Here is a 16610-nt window from a genome sequence, read left to right as displayed (position 1 = left end):
ATGATGTCACACGGCTGTGTTCCCTTCTGTTCGAAACAAACACTCAGCGATGAGGCTCTGGTTGATTAAGGACCTTTTTGTTTAATTTTGATGAAACAATGAGCACCAGTCAAACTCGTCCATTCTTGGACGGTATTATGTAACACTGGCCTGCGAGAGCCCTGCTTTTTAATCCTTCTCTTAGGTAATGAGCAACGAAGCAAAAGGAAACAGAAACTCAATTTGTTCTGCTCCTAAGGGCATGAAATAAAAAACCTAATGAAAGAGCAGGTCCAGCAGACAGTTCACTTTCCACCGCCCAGAGAATGAGGATGAGAGCGCCTTCAATTACAGCTTGACTCCAGCGGACCCCGAGCCCACTGCTTCTGAATGCTTTCTTAACCTTCTCACTTATTTGCTGTGTTTGGTCCACTTGTTGTTTCTTTTGACCTTTTTGAACTTAATAGACCGTTAGATCCAGCAGAATCAGACCAGAGCCTTGAGACTCTTGAAAACTTGGGGTTCTTTTCAGTTGGAGGTGTTAGGAGTTAAGACGTCTAATCTATCATTTGGCCCTCCTTAAGTCTGGGAAAATCTCTGTGAGGATTACAGTAAAATTGGAGGATTAATAACAGCCATTCATTCTCCAGCGCGGTGGAACTTTAACTTAGACTCTTATACTCTTAATGGAGTGGTAGATTTTGAGGCGAGTGTCGAGTTCTGTTACTTCTTTCATTTAACTGTAATCAAAAGTTGAGTTGCTGCCTCATTTTTACACTTTTAATAAAAGTTTTTTTTGTATTCTGAGCTTATCATTAGACTAATAAAAAAGAAAAGTCAGGGTGATCATGTTTACCAAGACTCAAATTGCCTTTCCAGCCATTTCTGATTAAGTTTACTCACAGCTTTATGGACAAAATGACAAAACAATGCCTGATTAAAATACAAACATTTCACTGCAGCGCCTGAACATAAATGTGTGGGTTGACTGTTCAAGAATTATTCATGTGGGTTCAGTCCGAGTGAGTTTGAGATGCATGCAGCGCCTTGCAAAAGTTGACTGTCGTAGAAATATGGTTTAACTGTAATGGTCACCTTTTCAATCAAACAATCAATCAATTAACTGTGTCATCTATGAATATCTGTCCAACTTCATTGATGTTGACATTGATACGTTACGAAACTACCTCCCGAATGTGGTTTCAATCCACAAACTAAACTCAGATGAATTTTAACCAAACGATTATAATACATGTTTATTATTATTGTGGCATCCGCCGCCATAAACGTGCGCATGCATTTGAGCCTAAAATAAAGGCAGAGATGAGAAACCTGAACATTCATCAAGGAGTCAATCAGTATCAAATTTATGAAAAGCTAAAACAAGCTTTTTCATTTATTTGTTTTCATTTTAATATAGCCATCCTGTTGTGAACCCATTACCTCCATTGTTCTGCGAGGAAAAGGGTTTAAATGGTACGTGAAAAGCAATAACAAACTTTATTGAGAAATAGAAATGTTTCCCCTGCGGACATCATAACATGACAGAAAAAAATATAATTTGATGGAACAGCTGAGAGCCGTTCGTATGTAATAATAAAGACACGACGGCATCGGCGTGCAGATACGAGATCCGGCACGGCCAGAGAGAAAAAAGTAATGACTGGAAACAAGTAAAAGATGAAATGTTCCCCCCATTAAAATGGCATTTTTGTCCACTGAGAAAGAAGAAATATTAGTTTTGCTCAAGTTCAAAACAACATTAGGTTTAGCGGGCCGAGTGTTGGGGCGTTCAGGTGTGCTGCTATCCTACGTTGAAAAATACCACCAACATTTTTGTTCTGTTTTTTCAAAAAACTGAATTTGTTTTTTGTGTTTCTCAAATTTGCGGTTTACTTGTAGCTTTTCTCACCAAATTGAACATTTATGCACTCATTTTCTTTATTGGAAATAATCCGCAACTCTCTCTCTCTTTCTTTATGTATATACTTAAGTTGTTCTGCACCACACAACCATTATATTAATTGGCTTTAGCCCGACTGGCCCGTCTTTCCAGAGTCTGAAGCACGTCTGCTGTGAAGACTGTAATGAGAACTTTTCTAGAATTGAATAAAAAGTTGGTTTGAAAAATCTTTCCTATGGCGCCAGCCTTCTCTCACTCACAGCCGTCTTTTCTTTTGCCTTCACTCGTCTCATTTGCTCTGCTTGAACGGCTAACGAGTCTGTGGTATGTTGTTGCTTCTTGGTAGCGTGTTGCTTCAAAACTTCTAAATATCAAATCTTTTAAAAGTTTCGGTTCCTGCAGGCTACTGAACATTTCAGTAGGTGTAAATTGCAATCTTATAAATTAGCCGTTTGGGAACGTTCAGTCAGCATACGCTAAAAGTATTTCTGAGTATGACTCAGATTTTAATTTCCACTGTTCATCTGGAAACAATTTCCCTCATGTTATTTCAGAGCTACAGCTCATATATTGCAGCAAAGCCTAAAAACATCAATAATCCACGTTATGCCACCCAGTAATTAAAATCCACAGAAGGTGAGGAACCATAAAGTGGATCTCCCACCGGTTAGACCCGGCTGATCCAGGATCCCCTCCGCTCCCTGGACACCCATACCGCTGGAGCCAGCAGATCAGCAGCCGAGGAGGAGGAGGTGGTGGTGGTGGTGGGTGGATACGCCGACAGAAAGCTCCTTCAATAATGTCCTCCCTAACCATTCAATTACAGCCTCCTTGTATCTTAATGCTTTTGAAATACGCCGCCAGCAACAAACTCGATTTGCAGCTGATCCTTTTGGGGAATAGAAATGTGTCAAGTTATAGGGAGAATTTAAAAAAGAAAGAAAGTGGGCAGGCAGACGGACGGTTGGGGGGAAGGCTTTAGCTTCCTGGGAGGAGGGGGAGGAAGGGGAAGCCAGGGCGAGTATCCGACCTGAATTGGAAACTCCTGAGGGAGATGAAAGTCTGGCTGTCGGAGTCGAAATCAAACACTTGTGAGTCCGGCTCCTCTTTCTGCCGGAGATATATCAGAGGAGGAAGTGGCCTTGGCTCTTTTTTTGGTCCAATTCGAGGCCTGAGGGGGACTCAGCCCCTCAGGAGAAAGATCAACCTTCGGTGTCTAACCTGTAATGAGTGATTAACGGTGAAGTCGAGACTTTTTGATTTACTCCTCTCCGCTCCCAGAATGGGATGTTGGTCGGTGCCACAGCGAGAGGTAAATCACCTATTGCACTGGAGTCAACAAGCTTGTCAGGGAAAATAGCGTGGGCCTGCAGGATGTTGCGAGGGACTAGGCTGCATGAAGACAAATTGCACCAAGGTTGCTTAGCCAACCCCTCCTTACTCCATCCTCTATCATGCTCTGTCACTCTCTTTCTCAAACACACACTCGCCTGCTCTGTCACTCTCCAGCGACTCCCTCGTTCCTCTAACGCACTCCATTCTCGATGATGTTCGGCTTTACTAGGGCTGAACAGATGTGTGCCCCCAATTGCTTTGAGTTTGACATTTTGAAGTGGAGATAAAAGTGTTTTTCCCCCCCTCATGCAGAGTATTCATCGCCCATGCGCGAAGATTCAAAGGGGGGCGGGTGAAAAAACAGAATACACATTCCTGTGAACATTCTCAGATCTTTGCTTTGGGAGAAAGAATTTTTTTTCCCTTTCTTCACAAATCAATTCATCCATCCAAGCAGAATGGAGTTTGTTTATTTAATACCGAAGATGAGTGACTCGGTGGACTTGGACGTTTGATGGAGAAAGAAAACAGTTTGAAAACTGAGACAGACTCGAAGTAAAAAAATAATAATAATAAAAAAATACATCTTTATTTTTAAGTTGTGAGTGCTGCCTTTAGTTGCACGACTAAACAAAAAGGATTCTTGTACAATAAAGTAAGAATAAAGATTTACATTTCCTGTAAATAAATACATAACTGTTGACTGAGAGGTATCACACATTTTTCACGGGCTGCATTTCTTCTAAAGCAAAGAATGGAACCGTGAATGGAACATATTAGAATTTAACTCACGTAGGCCACAGATTATGGGCAACTATTGTCTATGGTTAATATTAAGATATATAAATACTCCTCAATGCAGTACAAATGTTCACATTAGCCTTAAACTAGCCTGACTTTCAAACTTTATCTAGATCTAGAAGCATTAAAAAACCTGTTTTTTGGGGGTTTTTTTTGCAGCATTATTGCTATAAAAACCTAGAGACTTACAGGTGTTAACTAAAATGCATGGGGCTACTTATTATCCTATTCCTCTCTCCTCCCACAAACATTCCAAACATCAAGATGGCTGTAAAACATTAACAAATGGCCTTAGTAAGTGCATTACTGCAGGATGATCAGCCTCAAGTCTCTTTCCAAAGGAGCTGTTAAGACAAATCCTGAGGGACAGGCAGCATTAGTATGCAACAGAGTCTGAGAGGAGCTCTAATTGGATTAATTTTATCACAGCTACCTTGTGGAAAACAAACTAATGAAAAATCCCCTATCTTACAGCTATAAGTAAATCATAAAGCACTTAAGCTATAGTATTCGGGAGGCTGTGATTTAATGTCTCCATCATATTCCTCTTTGTATACTTTGAATCAGATGGCGGTGTTTATGATTTTATTGAGGGTTTAATGCTGATGGATATCTGTTTCTTCGACGAGTCGGAGTCGTATAAGAAATCTGCGTTGATGCTTTTGTCTGTTAAAGGAAAAAAAAAAAAAAAGTCTCCTGCAAACGCATCAATCCACTTCAGCCATAAGTAACTGAGAAAGAGGTACGCTCGCAGTCCATCCAACTGTCTGCACAGCTGGAAACGGTGCAATGCCAACACCTTCATGTGGATGACAGGAGATGGTAAACGTTGAGGAAAAGAGGATGAATGCGGCAATCTTTTTACACCAAACTGCTAAAAACTCTTGACAGCCAGAAAAGCGCGTTGATCCCCTGTGAGTCAGAAGGATGAAAATGTATTCTGAGGGAGAGGGAGGGCTTCTTTTTCCGAATGTGCATTTAAAACCAGTCCCGTCTGTCCGTGATGCTGAAGCATTCATTCGCCGAATGAATGCAGCTCCTTCCATGTTTTTGACATGCAGGAAAGAAGAAATGTAGATGACGTCTAATGTGACCTGTGGTTGCAGTTTAGTCAATTTAGGACTGCATATAAGTTAAACTAGGTCATATTTACTGGTCTTAAACACCCTTTATGTCGAGCATCCTGGGTTTGTTTGACCCATCCACCACCATGGCCTCCTCTGTGTGATTTTCTTGCTCTTCTTCATCATCCTCTGGTTTGTTTTCCTCTCTGACATTCACGCCTAAAAAGTGCATGACTTCATGCTGCATAATTTAGGTGCGGCTTTTCCTCAGTTCTCAATCGTTCACCACACACACAGACAATGGATTTGGGATTTGTGTGACATGCAGTATTCGCCTATGGGAATTAAACTTTGCAGAGAACACCAGCAGAAACAAAAAAAAAATGGATTGGAGGCCTTGCAAATGCATGCAGTCTTAAAAAGGTTTCAACCACACATTATGAATTCTGGTCATTATGTTTTCATCAACTTATCATGCTATTTTTGCCGCTCCTGAAAACTTTATGTAGATCAGGATTTCGCCCAACACACAGTTGTGTTTTAAAGTAGCAGGATTTATTAAAAAAAAGGCTTGTTTGTATTGATTTTATAATAATCACCTCTGATCAATGACCAGAAAAATGCTCCTAACTAACAAATTAAACTGTCATTGTGTTGAATGCCGATTGCGTAGCTTGCTTGATCCTTGTTGCAACCCTTATCAGATGCTAGCATTCATAATCCATTATTCTAACTTTCAATTTCTTGTCTCAAATATTCTGATTTATGAATTAATCAAGTTTATCTAATACAAGTGAGGCGCTTTTGAGTCGGAGTAAGCCGAACAATCAGCTCAATTTGAAGTAAAAATAATAATCTTTCCGTCTCCATGCAAGCAAATGTGTTATTTTGTCATCAGGTTCAAGAAAGAAAAAAAAAAACAACAAAAAAAACCTCTCTTTAAGAATTGCTGAGGAAATTAACAACAACAACAACAATAATAATGGTAATAAAAATAATAATAAACTATGTGGGAAATAAAAGCATGTTAGAAAAACACAACCGTGAATCATGAAACCATTTTCACACCATTTCTCCCAGCGTGCGATTGCAGCGCTCAGCAGGGGTTTTGACAAGTAAAAGACTGAGTATCCACTAATTGTTGCTGTGCCACGAGTTCTGAAACACAGCAAACCAGCTTTAATGGAAGAAGCCATCCCTGGAGGAGGCCCGCCTGTTGGTTTGGATGTCTAATTATATTCTTCACAGAGGTAGAACGAGTAAGTCAACTCATTTCTGGGCTTGGCAAACTTTCTACAACTGTAAATTATGACAGATTTGGATACACACAAGAACAGAGCTGTCTCGTATTTATTAAAAGCCTTGGAGGAGGAAACATAAATGAAAAGCAATGGAAAGAAATGAATCACACCTACGCAAGGCAATGTGACATATACCCATAAACGGTATTTGCCTAACAGTTGTTTGGTCTGTTTAATGGCAACAATTCACCGTATTGCAGCAGCATGGATGAGAAAGCCGAGGATGCTCCACAGTAAAAATAAATTGAACATCTAGAAATTCCTGACAACTACCTGCTGATTGGAATCATGTGAAACTATTAAAAGGTAAATAATAGCCTATCTGACTTTGGACAGGAGTCGGAGATCACCCAGATCTCCCTGGGTGACCCAGGTTCATCTTCGATCTAAAGTATAAAAAAAAAAAAAAAAGAGTAATACCCCAACTTCTACGCCCGTAAACCACGTGAGGATCATATAAATGCCACAAGACGATGGATGACATAATTGTCCATCTAAGTTTCCCAAAGGGCCCCTCAGGAACCTAAGAGGTACAACAAGACATCTAGCCTCAGCAGAAATCAAAGAGCCGGATCTCCCTGGATGTGTGTGTTAAGTCAGGGAGGTGTCAGGGCTCCCGATCGATATCAGCAAGGCAAGAAACAACAAGCAGGAATGAGAGATGTCCCACGGTGCGGCACCAATAGCATTAGCACTCTACTTGATAGAAAAGTCCAATTACGTGCATCAGTGTTCTTCAGCTGGACGCGCACATGGAAAAAACTTTACATTCCAGATACTTAAAGAAAAAATTGGTGTTAACGTCCTCCAGGAAGACGTTTTTGTCGCGGATGAGGTTCACGCCGGAAAAACTGGCCTGAGGGAGCGTTTGGAGAGAGGACTCATTCCAAACACTTTTTTTTTTTTATTTGTGCGCATACATTTTCACTGTTGTCTCCAAAGCAGCATGTTGTAGACGCTTGCAGAATGCATTTAGCAGGTGTGCCCGGATTAATAACATTAAACCGCGTGGTGCAGCGGCAAAGCACCTCGTTATTGTCCAGCCAACTTTAAAGAGCTCGGGCGCACTGGCACAGAGATGCAGTCACAGTCTGTTCCCAGTAGCAGCTTGTAAAGTTTCTCCGTCTGAAAGCTTACCAAACCTAACGTGAGGGTAACATTTAGATCTCGCTCATACAGGGTTTTGAATAGCTGAAATCAAACACGGTCGGCGGTAAGTCTAACTTCAGGAGCGCCATGTTCGAGGCTCCCTTTTTTTCTTATTCAAGTTGAGATATTACTTGTGGCAAGCTGTGAGCGTGACCTTTACCGAAGTTCATTTCACAGTGATCGCAGACGCCAACCGGTCTGCCGCAGACGACTGGCCTCCCTCCCTCTCTCTCGCAGAAGCTTCCACAGGAGGGGAAAAATAAAAATCACATGCGAAAACAAGCAAAATGTGTTGTTTGGAATGCACCTGTGTCACGTTTCCCTGCATGCTTCCTTGAACTACTGCTGCACTTTGTTCAAAATAATATCACAGCAACTAAACCCACCGCTTTCAGCAGTTTAACTTAGGATACAGTTATTTTTGTTCAGCTTTACTTCATCCTGTGAAGACCATTTACAATTTAGTGTGATAAAGATGCACCAACGCTAAATCATAATGCAGCGATAGTGCTTTTCACTACACTTGCAAACACACCCAATGCACGATGCTCAACGTCAACAGCCCTTAAACTTTATAGATGCTATTTGCAATAAATTACGCGCTGTAATAGTCCTAACATTATCTTAAGTTGTCACTGCATATTTGAATAAAGCGAGTAGATATTGATGGCTTATAATAATGCACGAAGTGAGTAAAATCATATGTATTTACATCCACGCTGCATCTTAAGTGTCGAGAATCACAAGTAGAACTCATCGGCTTTGGGACGAGAGAAAATGAAACCCACACTACACTCAAAAGTAAGAAAATTACTTCTGCCAAGCTTCAATTTTACTGGGGGAGGAAAGCAATGAAGTATGCATTATTGAAGACGCATCAGCATGTACTTCACGGTATAAATAAACTTCATAAACTTTTATAGCGTACTCATGCTTAACCGCACTTTATTGCTGAGATGTGTCTCTGTAAGACCCTTGAACTTATAATTCAATATAGGTAATGTCTATAATGTTTTATGACAGTTGAAAGTTGTCATAAAGCATTACATAATGTGCTATGAATGCCCCCTCCCAGTAATGAATTATACATACGATCTTTAGAAAAGAAAAAAAAGCGTTAGCCTGTTGGTTTCCTCATATTCTTTCCATGTTGAGTGATTTCTGTCATATGTTAATGTCTGACGGCTCGCCGCAATATCCTGGGAAGCTCTCTGACCAAAAAGTTAATGACACATTATAATAGATGACACCTTATCTGTTTACCCATGATGCACTATGGCATCACTCGCCAAATTATTCGGCGGTGACAAGGGACTGACTATCAGCAGCGTGGCAGACATCAGTCATATCTGTAACATCATCTAATTAAAAGACATCATTTCTGCCAGACAGTTTTCTTACTGCTGGCTGAAGCAAATTGATTCTCAACCCCCTTCTAGTCAATGCAAAGGAGTAATGAATAATGCATGGACATTAAAGTCTTATCTTCTGTCCTGACAAACAATGTTGGCACGCTTTGAATATTCCACAAAGGTGTGCGAAGGCTTCTTATTAGCCGAGAAGTCAGGCAGGTGCCTTTTTTTTTTTTTACTGCTGCTTTTTCCAACTCAAAACCATAATTCTGGACACACTGGATCAACTGATTTACTTTACGACGTGCGATCATTTAGAGCGGAGCTGAAGGTATTTGCATAGATTTTATAGCTGCCAGTCACAGATTATGATGGCAATCAACTGAGGACCTATTACTCTGCCTCCGGCGCAGTGACCGTGGTCTAAATCAATCGACCGCTTTATTCCTTCACACCGTTGCTGACCCGGTTACACCTGCGATTGTTACACATGCTCAAAGGTACAACTCAGGTTATGATTGATGCCCGAAACTCTATGATCAGCAATGTGCATTGCATGTTTTATGCATGACGTTACATATACAGTATATTGCATTTGAAAGCGCAGCGCCAGCCATAAAATATTCTGCTCAGTAAATCTGATAGATTCATTATTCTAGTTAGTCTAATATCAAACATGAAGAAATTTTTTTTTTTTTTTAATTAGCATTGGTTTCTCATAGTGAAGGAAAATCAAATGAAAGCAAATTAAAATTTTTTTTTTTTTTAGTTTGTATGCTTGAACTTCAATTAAGAGGTTGTTTTACGTACATCAGCGTCTGGATTATGCAGAATTTTAATTATTTGACGAAATATTTTCTAGTAAAAACATTCTAGCTCATTAATATCTATTTATTCACTTGGAAAATAAGGAAAGCTACCCAATCTGAAGTTGACATCACATGTACATAATTGGCCTCTTACATCAGAAGATATAATGATTTTGGATCAATGCTTATATTTCAGTTTAAAGCCTTTTATTGACTGGCCTCCAAACACATAAGAATATGCATACAGATGAGTGTATATAGGGAAAGTGAAGTCTGCCGTTTTGCTCACCCTCGGTCCAACAAGAATCGACAAAAGCATCCGCAGCATTCATGAAATCTATTAAACCGCTTCTAGTTTGTCTGGTCCAAAACTTACCTACTTTCCCTCGGGATGACATGACTGGTGAAATATTGAATAATCCTGACGTCCTTTAAGGTTTCATTCACTTTAGAGCTGGACTGTGATATATCTCTTGATTAGAGGAGAAACCTCCATTGAAACAAAGGGAATTGAAATGTTCAATATGGTTACTAGTGTCTAGAGGAGGTTAATTTGTGACCCTATTACCAGGCTTTCCTTCTCTGGTGCCTTACAGGCCCACCGAGGGGCCCATACTTTAGGAATGTACGCATTCAGGAGGATGAAATGGGTTTAACGATGAAGAAAATGAGGAAAGGAACTGCTGAGAAACTCTCCTGATCACCAAGTAAAAAGTTCTATTCAGTGTGGGGGTGAACGGAGGTGAACTGGCTTGACATTCTGGAATGAAGCTGAAAATGTTGACCGAAACACAAAAGCAGCAACTTAGCAGAGTGTTGTTTGATTGAATTTTGAAAGTCCACTTAAGAAAAATGGTGGGAAAAAAAAAAAGAGGTGCAATATAGGTAGAAAACAGCTCAGCCACAAAGGAGGAGATTTACCAACAATGCATATCCCATTTCCTTGTGAGAACTTAAGCTCGGAGGCCTGCAGAAAAAAAAGAAGATCCCGAAACTGTATTTGAAGGAAATAGTTAGAAAAAGTCAAGTCTTCAAGGAACTGCAGTTCTCCTTTTTATGATTTGCCAGAAGGGGTTTTACTCCCACATTTGCGGATTATGCGGAGACTCCTTCGCCTCGCCGACCGCTCTCTTGACTGCCTCCAAGAAAACGCTTTAAAGACAAAAGGACCGATGAGATGAATTTTGATTATGAATTCTCTCCCACTGCTAAATGTGTCAAGCCAGCCAAATGTCAGAGGATATTCTGTCAGAAGATATTGAGCTGACTGAAAATGTCAAGACAGGGAGAAACCTTGAAAGGGGAGCATGATGAGGAAACAAAAGGAAGGAGGAGGAGGAAGTCGGTGCACAAATGTTGGTGTGACCCAGTTAGAGAAGAGAATCTGTCATTATTATGTTTCCTAATAAGAAAAGATTTGGTTTGAACTATTGTTTTCATTAGTCTTGAATTCTTCTTCCTTTTTTGGGTGACAACTTCCCCTTAATCCATCGAAACTTTTTGAAGACTGACGATGTAGCCAGCAAACTTTTTGGCTGGATGTCAAACACTATTTATATGATTCATATTAGAACTCGTGTTCCCAATGAAACACACGACTCTCAAAGGTAGTTGCTGTGCAGATTTCAAAATAAAGTGTCGCTCTTTAAATTACACTTGTCACAATGCCAAAAAAAAGTTTACGCCCATCGATTCCATTAGCCATGAGCTAATGTTTAAAAAAAAAAAAAAAATCATTATTTTGATCAGTTCAAAAAAGAGAAAAAAAATTCCTGAATCTGCCTCTTTATTCCTCCCACTAAATTTCCATCAAGTGTTTGTGTAATCCTGTTTACAGACAAACAAAACCAACATGATCACTTATCCGTCTTGGCAGAAGCTAAATCAAACAAAACTACCGGAGCACTCAGTTTCATCCCGTTCAGGAACGGTTCCAAAGATAATTTAAATCTCTCCTCTTAAAATAATACTTTTGACAATATCAAAATCTCATGAGAGTAGCTGCATCTCATCATATGGAGGTTCGCTCCAAAAAAAAATTGGGTATCGATCTCTGGGAGCGCCGTCACTTTTCATTGATTTGATAAAGATTACGTTTGTGACGATAAACACAGACACAACGCCGGTCGACTTTGTTCTGTTTTTTTTTTGTTTTTTTTGTTCCGATGACTCAAAAGAATTTCATCGACTCACCAAACGCCGTGTAGAACTCGTCTTTTGTCAGCCGCTCGTCATCGTTGGCGTCGTTGTACTTCAGCAGGTCAAACAACGTGCAGTCGGAGACGTCCTTGAACAGACCTTCTTGCTTGATAACCTTCAATGACAGCGGAATCATTTTCAGACACAGAGTGTAATTTTTCAGCTTTATAGAAAGACTTTTTACATACAAATCATTTGTAAAAGCAAATAAATGGCAATAAGACCTTAAGACTGCATTATGGAAGGAGAAAATGTCATTAATGTGGTGAGTCTTGTTTGTGGCTCTTGACTGAGGTTAAAAAGAGGTGGTTTTTTTTACTCCAAATAGCTCAATGATGGGTTTGCGTTGACAAATACCGTTGAACCCATTGTGCACTTTGTCAGTCAGTACAGTACTGCAGTATTAACTTTTCCCAAGTAAGTTTTTCTTACTGTTGAAATATCAATATAAAAAGTTCAGAGTGGCTCATATTAGCATTCAGCTACACAAAACAAACATTTTTATGTTGTACGCCGGTGCAAACAGCCTGTGTGTATTAAAAAAAAACCCCACAAAACATTGTTTATGAACACATCTTCAGTCGACTGCTGCGGTAAAGAATAAAAAATGTAGACATTTTGACAAATACATCTTACATTTCATTTTGGTCAAATTGGCCAATTTCCCCTACAAACAACTGAATTCTGAAGCGTAAATGAAAAATTTTTTGGGGGGAGCTTATATCATTTGCAGGCATGCAATAAATTTCTGATTTCCCATGAAACGCTTTGCACCCGATTTTAATTTTGTCTTGAATATCAAAGTTGAAGAAAGGTACTATATATTTCTCAAAAGATGGCGGAAAAAAAATGCGTCGACACTCGGCAGGATTTTCTCATCATCCTGCTGAGGCGTGATCTCATTCAATGCCCTCCCGTCTGGCCCCCCGGCAGTCCATCATGCAAGCTCAGGCTGTCAAAACGCTGATCAGGGTGGACGGCTTTATATATCGTGTCTCATTTACCGGATCGGTGCACTTCCATTTAGGAGTCACCTGCGTACCTATAAGCGGCCCCGCCCCACAGCGCCGGTGTTTTTGACCCGCACGCCAATTTCTGTCATGTAAATATTTCATAATTTCTATCTGATATGCCTCAAATAAACCTGATGAAACTTGGGGGAAAAAAAATGTTTCTCCTTGTATATTTGTTTTTTACCCATCTGCTCACTCCTGCAGTGACGCTTTACCCACAGTGGAAGGGGAAGCGTGGATGTATTCACTGGCTCTCAGCAGACCATGTAAACTAAATGAACTGAGACGCATCAGTGTTTGGATAAACGGCTGTAATGTTTATCGAGAGCGCAGCTTCTGCCTGTTTCAAATCGAAGCTTAATCCATACAACCAATGGAACATTGGCTGCTTAGTCAGATAAAGCACATATTTCACAATTACCCACTAAAAGACTCGTTTCATACTGGCTTTTACTGCTGGTTGGACAGCAGACACATTCATAGCAAGTATCAAAATAAGGGGGATCTTGTAGTGGGTCTGGTTGATGATCCTGTCAGTCTTTGCGGAATATAATACAGGTTTGGACAGTTTTTTTTATGAAAGTATTTCACCTGTTTTGAGATCTTTTGCAAACGACTTGGATAAGGGAGGGAAAAATCTTGCACTTTGCACAAAATAAACATCTCTTCAGCTGCAAAGAAAAACATAAAGATGACTCCAAATTTAAGAAATATGTGAAAATGATGTTGAAATCTTGTTTTTTTTCTATTTATTGTTTTAAATGGGTACCCATACATGACTGATTGGGAAAGGACACTTACTTCCTGTTACCCCTGTACGTCTTCTAGTCAAGTAAACCTGGATGAGGGATTACCATCCAAGAAATGTGATCAGGCAATGCTCCATTTATAAAACAGCGCTATAGGGCATGCCATGGTTTTTGGGGGGGTTTTTTTCTGGGTAATTGCTGTTTTCAAATGGAGATAAGAGATTTGCTTTTTTGGGGAGGGACTGTTCACACCGTAATGTAATCTGCATAAATCTTTTCTTGTTTTGTTTTTCTTGTTTCTTGCTCTTCAGTTCTGTAGGAGCTAATGCGACCCAGGTTGAGACAAAGAAGCAGATTGCCCTGACGATGCAATTTAAGTGAATTTCAATTTAATGCCGCGGTGCAGGAAAAAAAGCATCTGAAGTACATTCCTTTGTCCTGAAAGAAGTGGATATTGTTGTAATTGTTGGATTTGTAATAGTGTGCATTTCTTTTATTATCTGGTTCCCCCACCCTTACAATAAAGTTTATTTTAATTCACCTGCTCCCGATTATAGTTCCATCCTTTGAAGGAGAAAATATAACCATTTCAGCTAATTAATTAGCTGAATTTACCAAATGAGACAACATTTAATACACCAACATAAAAAGCCATTAATGATGCAATTTATTATTACAATCAATGTCCACCTTTTGTTGGGTTAACTTCAACCCACCTTTTGTTTAGTAAGTTATTCATCACGCTCATTGGCTTGTTCGTTAAATGAGAGAGGAGCAAAAACTCTTAAAGTTATATGGAAACAACATCCCATAAACAGCTGATAATCTCTTAGACTGCAGAATTCACATACTGTATGCATCACGGGTAAAACGGAGGGAGGATGGTGGGAAAAGCAGGAGCCCCTGGAAAGAGCATCTCCATCTGGATGTTAATTATTACCGACTAGTTTGTGTCATTCAGACACCTGTGGTCATGTCGGGACGGTATAGCCCCGCCCGGGATGGAATCAAAAGCGTTCCCCGAGAGGTCTGACAATCTGTGCTGAGTAATATTCACAAGGTCAAAAGGGCGTATTCAAATTCCCATTCCGAACACGCTTGGATGTGTTTGTCCACACGGCACGGCGCTGTTTGTTGTCTATACTTGTCAGTCATGGCATGGATTCTTCTCTTAGTATCATGCAGTTGTAAAAACATGTAAAAATATGTAAATAATATGAGAATATGGGGAAATATTGCTGTCTTTTTTTTTTAAGCAATAATTTGCGTTTTTGAAGTCAGAATAATAACATTTATTCAAATCGATCCAGCACCTTTCATGTCGGGGGAAAGGGAGGCACTGACAAAAGCTAATCAAGGTGACCCCCGTATCGGATGGAAAGACTGGATCAGCAGGAAGCCGACTGAAGAACAGTTAATGGTTTCATCGTTGCGGAGACCACCGCGGGGCGCTTATGCCTTCTATTATTTAAATCCTGCGTGAACCAAATCAGTCCTCAGGTACTGGGAAACTTTATTATGCAAATAATATACTCTCTTCTCATGACGGATGCAGGAGGCTCTTTTTTTTTACAAGCATCTCTTTTGGCAGAACCGGTCAAAGGCTGCAGCCGTCCCATGAGCACCAAAGCTCGTTTGACCCGGACGGCTTTTTAAAAAAAAGATTTCCTTTGAGCTGCACACCACAGCTCCAAGACGGAAGGTAACAGGAGGGAATATCGACGAAATCATGGCAGGCATCAGAGTGGCTTTAAACATCTGAGGACGCGGATTGTTTGTTCATTTGGTGTCTCTTTTCCAATGTGTGTTTACATGGGGGATGATTTTATGACATGTTATATACAGGCGATCTTTGGTCCTTACCTGTGAGAGCTCGCCGGCGTCTATTTGACCGTTGTGATCCGCATCAAAGCGTTTGAACATCACATCAACCAATTGCTTCCTGGCAGCCATGTTGTCCTTGTGGGCGACGTGGATGTTAGACCCCACGTGTCGTTTTTCATGCAAATCCAGTATTTTGGTTTTCATTCGACGGTAGTCGCTCAGTCTGCATTTATCATCTGCAGATATGAAACGAGAAGAAAAAGAAGAATGGTTATTTAAGGATGTTTGTTATGGATGTAGGTGGAGGAGTCTGTTTGGATTATAACTTAAATGATTAGGGCAATGTGTAATTGATATTTAATAGATGTAAAAAAAAAAAAAAGATTCCCAGGTGCTGAGAGTTTCACAAATAGCATTGAATTCATGATTCCAAAAATTGGATATAATGCTTCAAATCCCAGCCAATTAGTGCCTGTGAAAAATAGTCTCCCCTTGATGACTCACATCATTAAATAATAAGCTGTATAATAAAAGGGGTGTGAAAAAAGTATTGAACCTGAGCCTGATTTATTATATTTTTTGTGTGCATCTCACAGAAAATTACATCAGATCTTCAAACAAATTGCGACATGAAACTGAAGGCACACCATTATTTTCATTTAACGAGGCCCAAAAAAAGGTTATTGAACACCGACTGGACCTCTGTGAAAAAGGTAATTGCCTATTTAGAAGGCAAAATGTAAATAAATAAATAAATAAACCGCATTAATGATTGTTTGCAGCTGGTTTGATTACAAGCAAACCTACAGAATCAAATCAACCCCTTAAAAAGAAATTTAGAAGCGTGAATTTGACCACAGTCTGCTAAAACAAAAAGAAATTCCAGAAGTGATGAAGCAGAAAGGGTAAGAAGCTATTTATAAAGCTTTGGTATTTGTTATCCTAATCTGGAGAAGACTTGGAAAAATTGCGAACCTTCCCAGAAATGGCCGGCCTTCCAAAGTCCCCCAGATATCACGATGAATACTCGTTCAGGAAGTCAAAAAAAGAGTCAAACAAGCATCAGAGGAGGTGTAGACCCCCGTCACCTCAATAAAGACCAGCGTTCACGGCTCCACGATACCAAAGAGAC

At 40.0% G+C, this 16610-nt stretch overlaps 1 protein-coding gene across 2 annotated transcripts in view; it reads right to left on the bottom strand.

Annotated features, from left to right (window-relative positions):
* fstl5 (follistatin-like 5) overlaps positions 1 to 16610 on the bottom strand; it is a 127274-nt gene that overhangs the window by 44371 nt on the left and 66293 nt on the right. For both annotated transcript variants that reach the window (XM_068325573.1, XM_068325574.1), the window contains exons 6-7: positions 15518 to 15714; positions 11887 to 12007 (exon numbers count right to left, since the gene is read on the bottom strand). In XM_068325573.1, coding sequence (XP_068181674.1) covers positions 11887 to 12007; positions 15518 to 15714 — 318 coding nt within the window. The remainder of the gene's footprint in view (positions 1 to 11886; positions 12008 to 15517; positions 15715 to 16610) is intronic.

This window comes from Antennarius striatus, chromosome 10, assembly GCF_040054535.1.
Source record: "Antennarius striatus isolate MH-2024 chromosome 10, ASM4005453v1, whole genome shotgun sequence".
NCBI lineage: Eukaryota > Metazoa > Chordata > Actinopteri > Lophiiformes > Antennariidae > Antennarius > Antennarius striatus.
Note: the sequence above shows the minus strand (reverse complement) of the source record. Positions and strands in the feature narration are given on the sequence as shown.